We start from the raw sequence: 15,333 nt of genomic DNA, 5'->3' as shown, positions 1-15,333 counted from the left end.
TAGTATTAGACAACTTATAATCCACCCTCACCTTTTTTACCTTCTCAACTTGAACTTCTTATTTTTACCTTCTCAACTTGAACTTCTTATTTCCTTCTGATCTTCCTTATCTTGTTGTTTGTTATCATCCACCTTCCATTCCCTGTCTTATCGGTACTCCCCTCCCATTATATTCTGCCTGTATCTAATGACATTGAGGAATGTCGGATCACGTTGTTTCAATTAGAATTCAGTCATTCCTCTCCAGCTTTCATTAAAATATATTAAATTCAACCGAAAACATTCTTATTTTGTCCAAAACTGCGATAATGACCATTAAGTTTGTACCAGGGCTATTTATTTTTTACAATTCTGTTTTTAATTTTTTAAACCTGAACGCAGATCAAACATGATTATTCATGAATTGTAGAGGTAGATAAGGGAAGGGAAATGATAGGGAAATTATTTTAGGAGAAGTATTGGCCCCTGATCCCCTGTCGCAATAAACATTGCCAAATAATACCATGAAGGGTACCGGTCAATTTATGCAATCCCGTATTTGCAAACCAATTGGTCAAATATGTAAAGCGAAAACAGTTTTTTCTTCAACCTTTTTCAAGTTATTTTTGTTAAAGCATATTTGTTATTTTTGCTGTGGAGAGGGGTGAGATATTTTTTTATTGTTATGAACAGTAAACAATAACAAACATCGTATGAAACCCCTATCCCCCTCTTCTTGATTTTGCCACAAATAATTCGTCTTTTGGTTTGTCTAAGCCTCCATTGTAGTTTAATGTTTTAATTGTCATTATCTTTTATTTGTTTTTCGAGATTAATTTTTCAATTTAAATATCTCTCTGATGGTTTGTCTTAATGGTTATCAGCATGATATATATATATCGGTTTACATATGAAAAGTTCCAAATTCAAATCTAAATTTTTCGTCTGTTTTTGTGCCAGTATTCTGTCTATTTGTATATCTATCATGTCTTTTTGTGTTGTCTGTCTCAGTTCTTGTAAGTTTTGAATGTTAAAGATTGAAAACTCTCTGGCTCCAGTTTTACCGCCAAAAACATAGGGTGGGGTCTTACTCATGCCTAGCGGGGTAGCTGAGAGTGGGGGGAATTTGACCCTAGATGGGGGAGGGGGATTTGATTAAACTTAAAATATCATCAACACAATATAGCTCAATAGTTTAACCGTCATCCCCGCTCATTCATTCATATTTATTCATTTATTCAATTTTTTCATTCAATTATAGATTCAGCCATTTATTCAATTATTTATTCATTCCTTCATTCAATTATTCAATAAAACATTCATAATTATTTTTTCATTTATTTATTTAATTCTTTCTTAAAATTATTCCTTCACATAATTATTATTTTTTATTCAATTTTTTACTCATTTATTCATTCTTCAATCTTCATTCATTACTCATCATATTTTGTTTAATTTCTTCCTATCTCATCCTGGCATTGTTTATATATATTTCTCTGTCCACTTTGTCCTTTTATCACTTAATTTTATGCATTCATTATTTTAATCATTATCTAACTAATCTTTTCATTCATTCATTTTTTACTTATCTTTTATTCTTTTAATTATTTTATGCATTAATTAATTCATTAATTCATGAATTTATTCATTCATTCATTCCTTCCATCATCCTTTCATTCATTCATCCTTTCGTCCTTCCTTTCATTCAATCATCCATTCATTCATTCATTTACCCTGGTCCCTGACATAATGAAATATTCTTCTTATCATAAATTCAGTTTGATTCTTAATATAAATATTAATCTTTGCTTTAGTGTCACAAATTATCATAATTTTATAATTTATTTAAATTAATTAACAAATTTTGCATTTTACAGTAAAAAATGCATGGATTAGTAAATAGAGAGAAAGATATAAAGAGAAGAAAGCTAGAAAAGGAAAAGATGCTTCTAAGCAAAGTTTGGAAGATTAGAAAAAATTTGAAAGGTTAGAAAAGTTAAGAAAGGTTAGAAAGGTTAGAAAAGTTAAGAAAGGTTAGAAAGGTTAGAAAGGTTGGACAAGTTAGAAAGGTTATACAAGTTAGAAAGATTAGAAAGGTTAAAATTTGAAAAGTTAGAAAGGTTAGACAAGTTAGATAGGTTAGAAAGGTTAGATAGGTTAGACAAGTTAGAAAAGTTAGAAAAGTCAGAAAAGTTAGACAGGTTAGAAAGGTTAGATAGGTTAGAAAGGTTAGATAGGTTAGATAGGTCAGAAAGGTTAGAATGGTGAGAAAGGTTAGAAAGGTTAGACAAGTTAGAAAGGTTAGAAAGGTTAGAAAAGTAAGAAAAGTTAAAAAAGTTTATAAGGTCAGAAAGATTAGAAAGGTTTATAAGGTCAGAAAGATTAGAAAGGTTTGATAGGTCAGAAAAGTTAGATAGGCTAAGGTTAGAAAAGGTTAGAAAGGTTAGAGAGGTTAAAAAGGTTAGAAAGGTTAGAAAAGTTAGGAAAGTTAGGATAGTTAGAAAAGTTAAAAAAAATTAGAAAGGTTTATATAGTCAGAAAGATCAGAAAGGTTTGAAAGGTCAGAAAGGTCAGAAAAGTTAGAAAAATTAGAAAGGGTTGAAAGGTTAATAAGGTCAAAAAGGTTAGAAAGGTCACAACGGTTAGAAAGGGTTTAAAATATAGAAAAGATAGAAAATTTAGAAATTTAAAACGGTTAGAACGTGAAAAGAATTATAAAGATAAATGAAATTAGTTTAGATATTTAAGATAATGCATGAAATCAACGGTTTTTTATGATGCATGTTATCATAATATCAAAACATATATGATATTAGTATCTGGTGTGAATACTGAAAATACACTTTATTATTTGAAGTTATAAAATCAGGTTTATAAGGGGGGGGGGGCTTTATACTTTCATCTAACCTCCTTCCCTGTTGTTAATTTTCTTACTTAATTCAATTCTTTTTTTTTTTTGATAAAGCCTTATTGTGAGATTTTACAGTTTTCAACCCCCCCCCCCTTCCCCCTCTCCCGGTCCTATATGTACATACTCAAACATATGCTTAATTTAATGTAAAAACATTTATTTCATGATCATTACATGCCTCTTTACTCTCACACGCACATTAATCTCGTCCTAAAATAAATAAGTTTTTTTTATTATACTAAGCTTTGATTCAGTCTTATACTTTTTTGTGGCCAGCCTTAAAGAAATCGGTGAGGTCGCTAAACTACCTACCGCCGGTTCAAACCCTTAATTACTTTATTTAGGATTTGAACCAGTGGTAGATAGACCAGCAATATGTTCAAATACATAAATTCGATACCTGGTCAGTGTCACACACTGTTTTGCCAAATTATTAAAATGGTGGAGGATTATTATATATATTTATAAATAAAAAACTAAAAATCTTTAACTTTTCTTCAATAACCAACGATACTTAAATTCTTAAATTAAATAGCAGTTTTTTAAAAAATGTATCTTTAGTTAAGATTTTCAAATAGAATCCTCCAATATCAGAAATCAATGCATATTAAAGGGACTGTAAGCGTAATTTCAAGTTACCAGACAGACAGACAGACAGACAAGTTAAATTTATATATAGATTAAAGTTGGAGTAATATACAATTATCAATATTTTTTAATGTCAAATTAAATATTATTTTTTTATTCATCTTTAGATAAGATTTTCAAATAAAATGCTCGATTTTAGATATTAAGACATATTAAGATCGATTATACAAGAATAATAGATTGTTTAACGATAAATCTCATTTCTATTTGTTTTCAGACATGTTAAATATATAAAAAAATGGCCACAACAGAAGACGCCAAGGATTTTGAGAAGGTAAGTGTAAGTTGGTGATCAATCCAGTGCTTGATATAGATCCGGATCTACATCAATCCAGTGCTTGATATAGATCCGGATCTACATCAATCCGGTGCTTGATATAGATCCGGGTCTACATCAATCCAGTGCTTGATATAGATCCGGATCTATATCAATACAGTGCTTGATATAGATCCGGATCTACATCATTCCAGTGCTTGATACAGATCCGGATTCCAAAAATAAACTGTTTTTTGTTGTTCAATGTTAAAGCTTAATTACAAAGAAAAAGTGCTAATTACTTACTTTAAAAACGTGAAGTAAACTAAAAAAGTGAATTAAGCCCTTTAAAATGCGTCGTTAAAACTGAACGCAATCCCTTAAAAATGTCAATAATTTCTGCCGGAGATACATTAAACATATGTAGTTGATATTTAACACTCGCAATAAATCTGCCCTAAACCAGACTTAAGATATATTTATAAAAATTCAAACGAATTTATCAAAATAATTTGGTGATAAAAATAATTTTAAGGCTTACCCAAATTGTTAATACAGAATTTGCCATTCAGTTATTAAGTTGCATGTTTATGTTTTTTTGCCTATTAAGTTACCTGTTAAACTGTTAGTTCTTGTTTTCATGAAATTTTTTTAATGAGATTGTTTTGAGCATATCTGGGTTATTTTTTTAGTTTTACAGAACGCTTCGCGCATTCCTTTCTAAATATTTTAATTTGTTTTAGATAATTTTTTCTTCGTATTATTCGTAATAGTCCAAACATTTTGCAGATTTCGTGGTCATTGTTAGATTTTCAACAACCTAAAAAAATATAAAGGCAAAAAATAAATAACTTTTACTGGTGCCATATCTGAGCTCTTTTTTTGACATCAGATACAAACCATCAGACAATCCAGACAAGATGATTTGTCAAATATTTTCGTAGTAAAGAAATATTTGTAAATAAAATATTTTTTAGGGCCGTATACGAGCCCTTCAAGAAGAGAGGTTGCATATACAAAAGAAAACCTTCACAAAATGGATGAACTCATTTCTACAGAAAGCAAAAATGGAGGTAAGTAAATACTAGCCCGGCGTTGCCCGTGGAATTAAAAATAAAATTTCAAATTTTCAAGAAAATTGTCGAATTAAAAAAAAAATAAGGAAATTTGTTTAGCCTATGTAACCCCCAAGGTAGGTACCCAAAAATGTCAGGCCATTTGGTTCACCGTTTGACCAGCTAGCTATAGCTGAGATATAAATATAGATAGTGGACGAAGAGCTAAGAAAGAAAAGTTGTAAATCTGAATAATCTTCTAAAGAAAGCTAGGCAAACATTTTCTTTTGTAATTGTTGACTGATAAATATTATTTTTTTTTGTGCAAAATTTTTTTATGAAATTGGTTTTTCAAAAAAGTATCGAAGTATAATTGGATTTGTAAAGATAGCGCTTATTGTATATGAATAAAATCACCAATTTGAAAAAAAAAACTTAAAGGATAGCAAAATATAATTTGAATTTGTTGAAATTTAGATTAAAAAAATATTCATGATTCTTTAAGAGATAGTTTAGTTGCAAATTACAATATCTTAATCGACATTTTATAAAAAAGAGAAGATTGACGAGATTTCACTGTATTCCTGAACTAGGTGGAGGACCTGTTCACGGACCTGGGGGACGGGAGGAAGCTCTTGAAGCTTCTGGAGATCATCTCAGGGGAGAAGCTCGGCAAACCAAACCAGGGACATAATTAATAATGAAAAGTAGTTATTAAACCATCTCTCTTGCATCCGTGAATATCTTCTTGAAAAATCAGACACCACCTTTTCTGAACAATTATTTTTCTCTCAGAAGTTAGATATGAGGTTTTTTAAATTTGTTAGAGTTATCTTCGCTGTATTGGGGGAAAATAAATAATTTTTAGGGGGAAATAATTGAGTTAAGGGGGAAGTATCAAAAATGATAAAAAAAAAAATAAAGTTCTTTTTTCATTTTCCCTCCAATTTATCAAGTATCATTTCCCACCCCCTCCCCCCTGCGGTGGTGTAAGTCTTAATGTATACAGAACTCCCCTGCTCTCTTGTACGCCGGTTGAAGTAAATGAGATGTGGTTCAACTAAGTTTAAGTAGTTCAACTACATCTTACCATTTATTAAATTTGGTCGTGGTTCAACTAAGTCTTAGTAGTTCAACTACATCTCACTATTTATTAAATTTGGTCCCAGGGTAAGATGAGGGTTCACAGGATTGAGAATGTAAACAAGAGTCTTGCCTTCCTTCATACAAAGGTATAAAGAGCTTTTGATAAATTTAAATTTTAAGGGACTGTACGCGTAATTTCCAGTGACTTTAAGGGACTGCACGCGTAATTTCCAGTGACTTTAAGAGACTGTAGGCGTAATTTCCAGTGACTTTAAGGGACTATACGCGTAATTTCCAGTGACTTTAAATGTAAAATTGGCATAGCCCGATTCACAACAATACCCTTGATATAACCTTTGTTTGAGTAAAAATAAGGTTTAAAAGTGTTATAATTCTAATAATTTATTTATGTTTTCTTTCCTTGCATCAAGGGTCAATTGAAATTACGCTTTAGTTTCATCAATAATTCTCAATAAATATTAATTTACAAGAACGGGACTAAATTAGACCATTTTATTGCTCGTCTCTGCGGAAGAAATCCGGAAAGTGATCTCTAGATAATAGGTCCTTAATAGTATGCAGAGTAGGGGAGATAATAGTTCTCTACTTGTGTGCTCAGTTAGCGGTACTGTACACTTACAACTGTTTACTAATATTGATATACTATAAGTTAGGCCAGAATCTCCTTATAATAAACAAAAATGCATTACACTTTCGGTATAGTTTATAGCCTATACAATTAGTAAAGGATTAGCGTACATCAACACTCTATACCTCGTTGATACAGAGTGAATAACAAAGGTGTCTCCATCATCGAAAATCGAGCAGAGGACGTTAATGTACATAATACATAGTACATACAAACATTACTTTCCTTTCTGGAAAATCAATTCTATTTAGATTAACTTATTTAAAATCAATTGGATCGAATATCCATGTAGTTTAAATCAATTAAGTAGAACAAATTAGTTATATCATTAAACATGCTCTTAAAAACATAAAATTGATTTATCCGTTTCATTTTTAGACCATCCTAGCCATCAGTGAGATCTTTAAAACCTATTTGTGATTATAATTTAGGTTTATGCAAATTTGTTAATTGTTATGGTTCGTTTTTTTAAACTTTTTACTAAAATATCCAAGATTTCAAAACTGGATTCTGGTAAAGTTTGCAATATGGTTCTATTTTTTTAATAATCAATTTTAAAAACATCGGTTCTTCTTACACTGTGCCAAATTTTGACCTTGCTATAAAGGATAGTTTAAAAAACAACATGACTTGTTGTGAACAATCTGTTCAACTATTTCTCTGATTAAGGTTCGTCTGGAGAATATTGGTGCTGAGGATATTGTGGACGGAAACCCCAGGATGATTCTGGGTCTCATCTGGACAATCATTCTCAGATTTCAAATTCAGGTTTTTACTTTCCTTGTCTCCCCCCCCCCTCATCATTCTTAGATTTCAAATTCAGGTTTTTATTTTCCTTGTCTTCCCCTCCCCCCCTCATCATACTTAGATTTCAAATTCAGGTTTTTATTTTCCTTGTCTTTGAGGGAGGGAACCCCCGGACACCATGAGCCTCCGCTATACAGACACAAGCCTCCCATATTTGCTTGGCAGACCGAGCCTCCGCTATGCAGAAATGAGCATGCGCAATACATCAAAGATTTAAAAAAAAAATTCTACATAGTGGCATAATAGGTTTCTTAAAGATGAGAAGTATTTATCAATTATCAATAAATATTGCCTACTAATTATGACTAATAAAGTGGTTTATAAAACAAACATTTTTTACATGAAAAGGAAAATATTTACAGAAAAAAATTTAAATTGGATTTTATTCACTCTTTTATAACCTTCGATTGAACCGGTACCTTTTTTCGTAGTTCAAAATAAATCTAGAAAATATGTATCATTCATTTAGATCTTAACATTTTTCAAAAAAAAGGTATTGTTTAAATCAAAGATTACAACAAAACAAACTAAATTTACTCCAGAAATATTTCTCCAAATATCTGCCTTTCTGCGTAAGAAATGTTTAAAGTTTTAGTATAAATCTTATAAACCACTTTATGAGTCCAGAAATGTTTCTAATCATGACAATCAATAAATAACTCTTATCTTTAGTAAAATTATTATGCCACTACATCAAAAATAATTGTTAAAATTATTGGTCTGCATAGTAGAGGCTCTGTCTGTCTAGCAAATCTCGGAGGCTCGGGTCTGCGTAGCTCATGGCGTCCGGGGGTTCCTTCCCTCGTTTCCCTCTTTTCGACACTGTACTCCACACTACACTTTATAATCTTCACTATACAGTCCCTTTATGAATTGAATTTTTCTTACATATAACACTGCAAACGAGACAAAAGGAGATGGTAACATTTTTGCGATATCACTCATACGACCTTGTAACCTCGTAGCTCCTTAAGTTTTGATTTGTATCCGGGGACATTGAATTTACATATTATAAATTCAAAACATTTCTGTTCTTTTCAACAGCTCTCCAATAAGAGGATTGAGAATCCCCCCCCCTCATCATTCTCAGATTTCAAATTTTTATTTTCCTTTCCCCCCTTGAAGCCCTCCTTCAGCATCTTTCTTTTCTACACTGGGGTGAAAAAGATTATACCTAAATATCTTTCCTTGGGGAAATTATTCAAAATATTATTATTCCTGTTTTTTGCATCTCAGAATTCCTTCAGGTTAAAAAAAAAATGTGTTTTTTTGTTTTGTTATTCTTTGTTGTTGTACTTGCTTGGCTTGATATCTTTTAGCTCAGTTCTTATCTTGTCGTTAACTCTTCTTTTTTGCTGAGCTCTTATTTGATTTAAAGGGACTGTCAACATAATTTCATGTGAACCTTCATGCATGCCCAATAATCAACCAACTTCTTAAAATATTGAAGAAGTTTATAAAAAAAATATTTTAAATTGTGTGGTTTCTTTATAAAATTACTTGGGGATCTGCGTAAAACAACAATATCTTCCCCATTGGTTACAAGATTAAGGTTTAAAGGGTACCGTTTTGAATTGGACAGGTAGCTATTTTAATATTTTATCTTGAAAGAGCGTCGACACTCTACTCTACACTACACTTATTACTCTACACTCGACACTCCACTCGACACTCTATATTCTACACTCCGACACTCGATACTTGGCACTTTACAGTCCCTTTATGAATAGAATTTTTAATAAATATATCACTGCAAACGAGACAAAAGTAGATGGTAACATTTTTGCGATATCACTCATACGACTTTGTAACCTCGTAGCTCCTTGAGTTTTGATTTGTATCCGGGGACATTGAATTTACATATTATAAATTCAAAACATTTCTGTTCTTTTCAACAGGTCTTCAATAAGAGGAGTGAGAAGTGAAAACAAATTATTTCATTCTGACGTGAAATTCACTTTAGTTTGACGTGATAACAACTTTGTTCTCTCTAGGAAATTGAGATTAACGTGGATGAAGAGGATGAGAGGGAGGGATCTGTAAAGAAGTCAGCTAAGGAAGCTTTGCTCCTCTGGTGACAACGAAAATCCTCAATAAATATTAATTTACAAGAACGGGACTAAATTAGACCATTTTATTGCTCGTCTCTGCGGAAGAAATCCGGAAAGTGATCTCTAGATAATAGGTCCTTAATAGTATGCAGAGTAGGGGAGATNAATATTAATACCATTGCTATCATTATTTTATGACATCATAACCATTATTTTCAGTTAAAAAAAAAAATTATTTACCAAATTCAAATTGTCTAGGAAGTACTTTTTTTTTAAATGACAGTCTTTCCGTTTTGATATCGTACTTTTTTCATTTTATTTCTAGTGGTCTGTCTGTCTATCTATCTTTATTACAATTTATCTATCTAAATACCTGTATTTTTCATATTTCTCCTACTATCAGTCTAACTATCTATATATCGATTCATCTGTTTATGTCTTTTCATGTTTCTCACTCACTATGTATCTATATCTATCTATCTTCACATCTACCTACTTACCTATCTTCCTATATATATCTATATATCTACCTTTCTATCTCTCTATCTACATATCTTTCTATCTTTCTATCTGTCTAGAGTGATCAGATTGTCTTTTACTGTGCCTTGTATTGAAATTTTATTATGTTTCCGTGACTGAATACTAGTATTAGACAACTTATAATCCACCCTCACACCCTACATTGGGGGGGGGGGGTCGTCCTCCCTGACACTCAACAGGGGGGAACGAGAGGGGGGGATTCCTGATGTAAATGACCTACTCCATAAAGTGATCTAGAACCTGTATCTATCCAGGTGCAATTCAGTTTCACTTAGATATCAATGCATAACCCATGACCTATCGATGGTAAACAGACATTAGCTATTAATCGATCAAAGTCAAACCAATTGGCATGATATCGTCAGCTATTAATGTCAACACGGACACTAGCTATTAATCTATCAATGCCAAACCATTGGGCACGATCTCATGAGTTATCAATGTCAACCGGACTCTAGCTCATATCTATCAACGCCAAACCAATGGGCGGATTTCGTCAGGATCTTCTCAACTATCGATGTCTACATGAACACTAGCTCTATTAATCGATCAATGCCAAACAGATGCGCACGATATCAGCTTGCATTTCTTAACGAGAACCAAATAACTATCTCGCAGCAATCAAATCCTAGTTTCTCTATCAACTATGTATATTTCTTCATGTCAGATTAGAGTTAGGTATTAACAGGTAATCACAAGTTATGCGCTGTTATATATAACGTAGTTAAGCAATCACAATATGTGTATGACGGAGTTATATATATCGAGGTATCTAGTATATTTCTTCATGTTAGATAAGAGTTAGGTATTAACAGCATAATTACAAGTTATGCGCTGTTATATATAACGTAGTCAAGCAATCACAATATGTGTTTGACGGAATTATTTATATCGAGGTTTCTAGATTGGTTTAATCGCAATACATTTACGTATCTACTAAAGAAAACATCTAGATTACATTCAACAGTGAGAACTAGGGGTTTCTTACCTTTGAAATTTAAAGAATTTAGAAGGTTTTGAAGGCCATTAAAGATCGTTTAACTCAAAAATTATATTTTACACCAAAAACAAATATAAAAAATCATCGTGACTTTACAAGCTAGAAGACCTTTCTCCAACCCTGATCTAGTTTTATTCTCTTCAAATTCTGGAAGGGGAATGAGGGCACCCTGAGAGTCTGATGATAAGGCAATGATTATTCTAATTTTCTAATCCCTATATCTTTGCAACCTGATTTTTCGATGTTTCTACCTCTGACTCCTATCTATGACATCTTTATGCAAAGATATAAGGATTGGAAGAGTAAGGAGTGTTTCTAAATCTGTTAATTTTTCAGGAATGTTGATATTCAGAACTTCAGTTCATCCTGGCAAACTGGACTTGGGTTCAATGCTCTTATTCATCATCATAGACCAGGCATTAATTCATTTACTCATTGATTAATTGATTCATTGATTCATTGATTAATTGATTCATTGATTCATTGATTCATTGATTCATTCATTCATTCATTGATTCATTGATTCATTAATTAATTAATTCATTCATTCATTCATTCATTCGCTTATTCATCCTTTCACGCATTCATTCATTTATTTACTTATACATTCTTTCATTAATTCTTTTTATTCTCTAAATACAATCATGAATTAGATAATTTCATAATATTTTAAAATTATCAATTATTGTAATTTTGTTAAAAAATGTTTGTTTTTAATTCTTAAAAGATTCATTAAATATCATTTTTTTCAAGGACTTAATTCTAACCTTTGTAGTAGACAGTAGACATTTTTCTGCCACAAATGAGTAAACACAATACTTAATTCAATTTTTTTGTTTGATGAATGCTTACTTTGATAGATCTTATCAACTTCAACAGCCTGCGGCCCGATGATCATCTTCAAAACCTCAGGTATTAACATTCATTATCTAAAAAGAAACATGATTTTTAAATTATGAAATATTTGAAATAATATAAATTATTAGTAAAAAAATATCATATCAAAAAATCTTGTATTGTTAAATTCATCTTTAATTTAACTGATATTTCTTTAAAAATAAATAACATTTTGTGGTTTTGTTTTTTGCGGAAGATATAATTCTAGTTTTCCCAGATGAAAATTATTGACTAATTTAGTATGATTCATTTAAAATTAAAGAGTGTTTTTCAATTATCTTACCTCAAGATAAAAAAAAATAGAATCAAAAACAAAAAAATGGTATGAATGCTTTTTTTTAGTATTTTAAGATGCAATTTAAAAAAGAATGCTTTTCTAGTATTTCCAGAACAGATATTAATAAATGTTTAATTAGAAATTTAATGTAAATATTATGGAAAAGAGAATGTAGTGAAAATTATCTTTCCTAAAAAAGGAGCATTTGGAGTATTTAGTTAAATCTTTGCAACTCTTAAAACCAAGCTTTATTTTTAATCTAGTCATTTTAAATTTGAAGTATAGACGAAGAACATCCCTAAAAGTCTGATTAAATTTGTGCTAATCTTGTTCAGACCTGATGAGAAATCTGTGATTACTTATGTTGCCTCGTACTACCATACCTTCTCCAAGATGAAGGCTGGAGCCACGGGAGGGAAGAGAATTGGTGAGTTTAGTTAAATATTTTACCACTAGGTGTCTCTGCAGTTGTAGTTAATTTCCTCTTCGTTTTGAACAAAGACAAAATACGGTTCCTATTTATTTATCAATATAAGAAAGTTCTTCCCACATAAATGTATGTTAGCAATATTTATAAATTATTTATCTATATATAAAAGTAAAGGCTGGACCAAATTTGTTAAATTTTTTGGAAACCCATGGCTACCCTGGGGGTAAAAAATGTTGTTTTGAAATTCCACGTTTACTTCATTTAGTGTATTAAAATTTTGCTAAGAAGCCTATGTAGAATTGTTTGTTTAAAACTAAAAATTTGATAAGATCTGATGAAATTGAAAATTGTTTATTTTAGGGAATATAATTTCCAAGATCCGAGATATTGAGTCCCAGCAAAACAGGTGATTTTGGGGCGTAAACGAGGGGGGTAGGGTGGTTAAGCCCCCCTGAAATGTCTGAAAAGGTTAGGATTCCCCCTCTACAAATTTTTTTCGCGCGGGGAGTTTTATGTTTTAGAAAAATAATTCCTTGCCCCTACTTTGTTATAAATTTGTTCACTTAACATAATTGGAGGTACTTGCTTAATTGGGATACATCAAATTTTTTGGATTTGAAATATTTAAAAGATGGAAAAAGATGTTTTTTTGGTCTTGATCTAGAAAGAATTTCAAGCAATAACTTGTCTTAACTTTTAGTTTTAGATATTCTTTCTTCTTAAAATTAAACTCTTCGGGATTTATTTAAGAATATATTAAATAACTATTGTGTGTAAGTAGATGCTTCTACTAATACTTTTTTTGCGTCACAACATCAGATACTGTGCACAAATTATTCGTAACTGAAATTCTTTTTATAAGTTTCTCTCCTTAATTTCATTGTCAAAATTTATTTATTTCAAGATTATTTTTGTGGTCGTAGGATGTCCCTAAAAATCTGATTTGATTTGATTTAATTATCTATTTGTGGCAAGGTTTGAGACGTATAGTACTGAGCTGTTGGTCTGGATCAGGGGAAAGATTGGGGAAATCAGGAAAAGGGATTTCCCCAACTCTCTGGACGGTATTCAGATGTACTTCAAGAAATTCAAGGTGGGATTTATTCAGTTTTGAATTTTATTTATTCTGTGATGAACTTGATTGGTTGATTGAATGATTGATTGATTGATTGATTGATTGATTGATTAATTTTTTGTTTTTTATTTATTGTGATTTCTAGGACTACCGAATGATTGAGAAGCCCCCAAAGTACCAGGAGAAGGTTGAGGTTGAAGCAAACTATTTTGATATTCAGATCAAACTTCAACAGCTTCGGCAACCTCCTTATGTTGCCCCTGAAGGTCAAAATTAGTTTTTTTTGTCAAAATGTATTATTCTAAAAAGATGGTTACACTTAAGCATGGAGGGGGAAGAAGGAGAAGGAGGATGCAAAAATAAATCCAACCCCTCCCTTGCCATTTTAAGTTTGAGTTCCCCCTTTTTAAATAACATATATAAAACATAAAATTATGGGGAAAGGTATTTTGAAAGTCGGAATGGTACCACCCTCTAAATGAGTGGCTAAGACAAAGAGGAAGACGACGTTGTTTTTTATCTAACAATTTCCTTAAATAAAACCACAATTGAAAATATTTTTTTCCCCAAGAGATAACGAAGGACATCTTGTTCATACCCGCACAGACAAATATTTAAAGGGTACTGTTTTAAATCTGACATGCCCTGTTTATAAATACTGTTTTGAATCTGACATGCCCTGTTTATAAATACTGTTTTGAATTTGACATGCCCTGTTTATAAATACTATTTTGAATCTGAAATGCCCTGTTTGTAAATACTGTTCTGAATCTGACATGCCCTGTTATGAATACTGTTTTGAATTTGACATGCCCTGTTTATAAATACTGTTTTGAATCTGACATGCCCTGTTTATCATGCTGTTTTTAATCTGACATGCCATGTTTATAAATACTGTTTTTGAATCTGACATGCCCTGTTTATAAATACTGTTTTGAATCTGACATGCCCTGTTAATAAATGCTGTTTTGAATCTGACATGTCCTGTTTATAAATACTGTTATGAATCTGGCATGCCCTGTTTATAAATACTGTTTTGAATCGGATATGCCCTGTTTAAAAATACTTTGTTAAATCTGACATGCCCTATTTATAAAAACTGTTCTAAATCTGACATGCCCTGTTTATAAATACTGTTTTGAAACTGACATGCCCTGTTTATAGGGTCACTTCAAATTACATCTACAGCTCTTTTAAGGAGAAACATTATTATTAATTGGTTGGGTTTGTAAAAAATCTTTAATGGTTTGGGGATGAATATGTATTGGATGGATTATGGTTTGATTGATTGATTGATTGATGCAGGTCAGCGTCCGCATGATATAGAGCAGGCGTGGCAGGAACTTGAGAAGCAGGAGTACCTGAGGGAGGTCGCATTGAAGGAGGAGCTCCTGAGGCAGGAGAGGTTGGAACAACTGGCTTACAAGTTCGAGAGGAAATCTGTTCTCAGAGAGGGATATCTTAACGAGATGATCCAGGTAAAGGTTTTAGGTTCTCGTCAAGATCTATGTTTTCGATAATGTCGTGTTATTTTATTTTATCTGAGATCGGAACTTTAGTGAGGAGTATTGGTAATCTTGAACAATTGATCTCAATATCCAATGAGGACACTTTACTTGTGAACCAATACATTATCCTTTAATTTAAGTTATCTCTGCAGGGTTTGCTCACC

The 15,333-nt window shown here is 31.5% G+C and overlaps 1 protein-coding gene across 1 annotated transcript in view; it reads left to right on the top strand.

The window, feature by feature from the left end:
- The first annotated feature begins 3,730 nt into the window (after nt 1-3,730).
- Nucleotides 3,731-15,333, top strand: part of LOC111718264 (spectrin beta chain, non-erythrocytic 1-like) — a 53,881-nt gene continuing 42,278 nt past the window's right edge. Inside the window, 14 exon segments of the mRNA XM_023493805.1 lie at nt 3,731-3,812; nt 4,772-4,867; nt 5,443-5,535; nt 6,019-6,081; nt 7,254-7,352; nt 9,386-9,480; nt 10,797-10,808; nt 11,319-11,398; nt 11,843-11,894; nt 12,420-12,583; nt 12,947-12,992; nt 13,562-13,679; nt 13,807-13,927; nt 14,967-15,139. Coding sequence (XP_023349573.1) covers nt 3,777-3,812; nt 4,772-4,867; nt 5,443-5,535; nt 6,019-6,081; nt 7,254-7,352; nt 9,386-9,480; nt 10,797-10,808; nt 11,319-11,398; nt 11,843-11,894; nt 12,420-12,583; nt 12,947-12,992; nt 13,562-13,679; nt 13,807-13,927; nt 14,967-15,139 — 1,248 coding nt within the window. The 5' untranslated portion in view covers nt 3,731-3,776.

Source organism: Eurytemora carolleeae, unplaced genomic scaffold, assembly GCF_000591075.1.
Source record: "Eurytemora carolleeae unplaced genomic scaffold, Eaff_2.0 scaffold556, whole genome shotgun sequence".
Lineage (NCBI taxonomy): Eukaryota > Metazoa > Arthropoda > Copepoda > Calanoida > Temoridae > Eurytemora > Eurytemora carolleeae.
The sequence above is the reverse complement of the archived record's forward strand: the minus strand, read 5'-3'. Positions and strand labels throughout refer to the sequence as shown.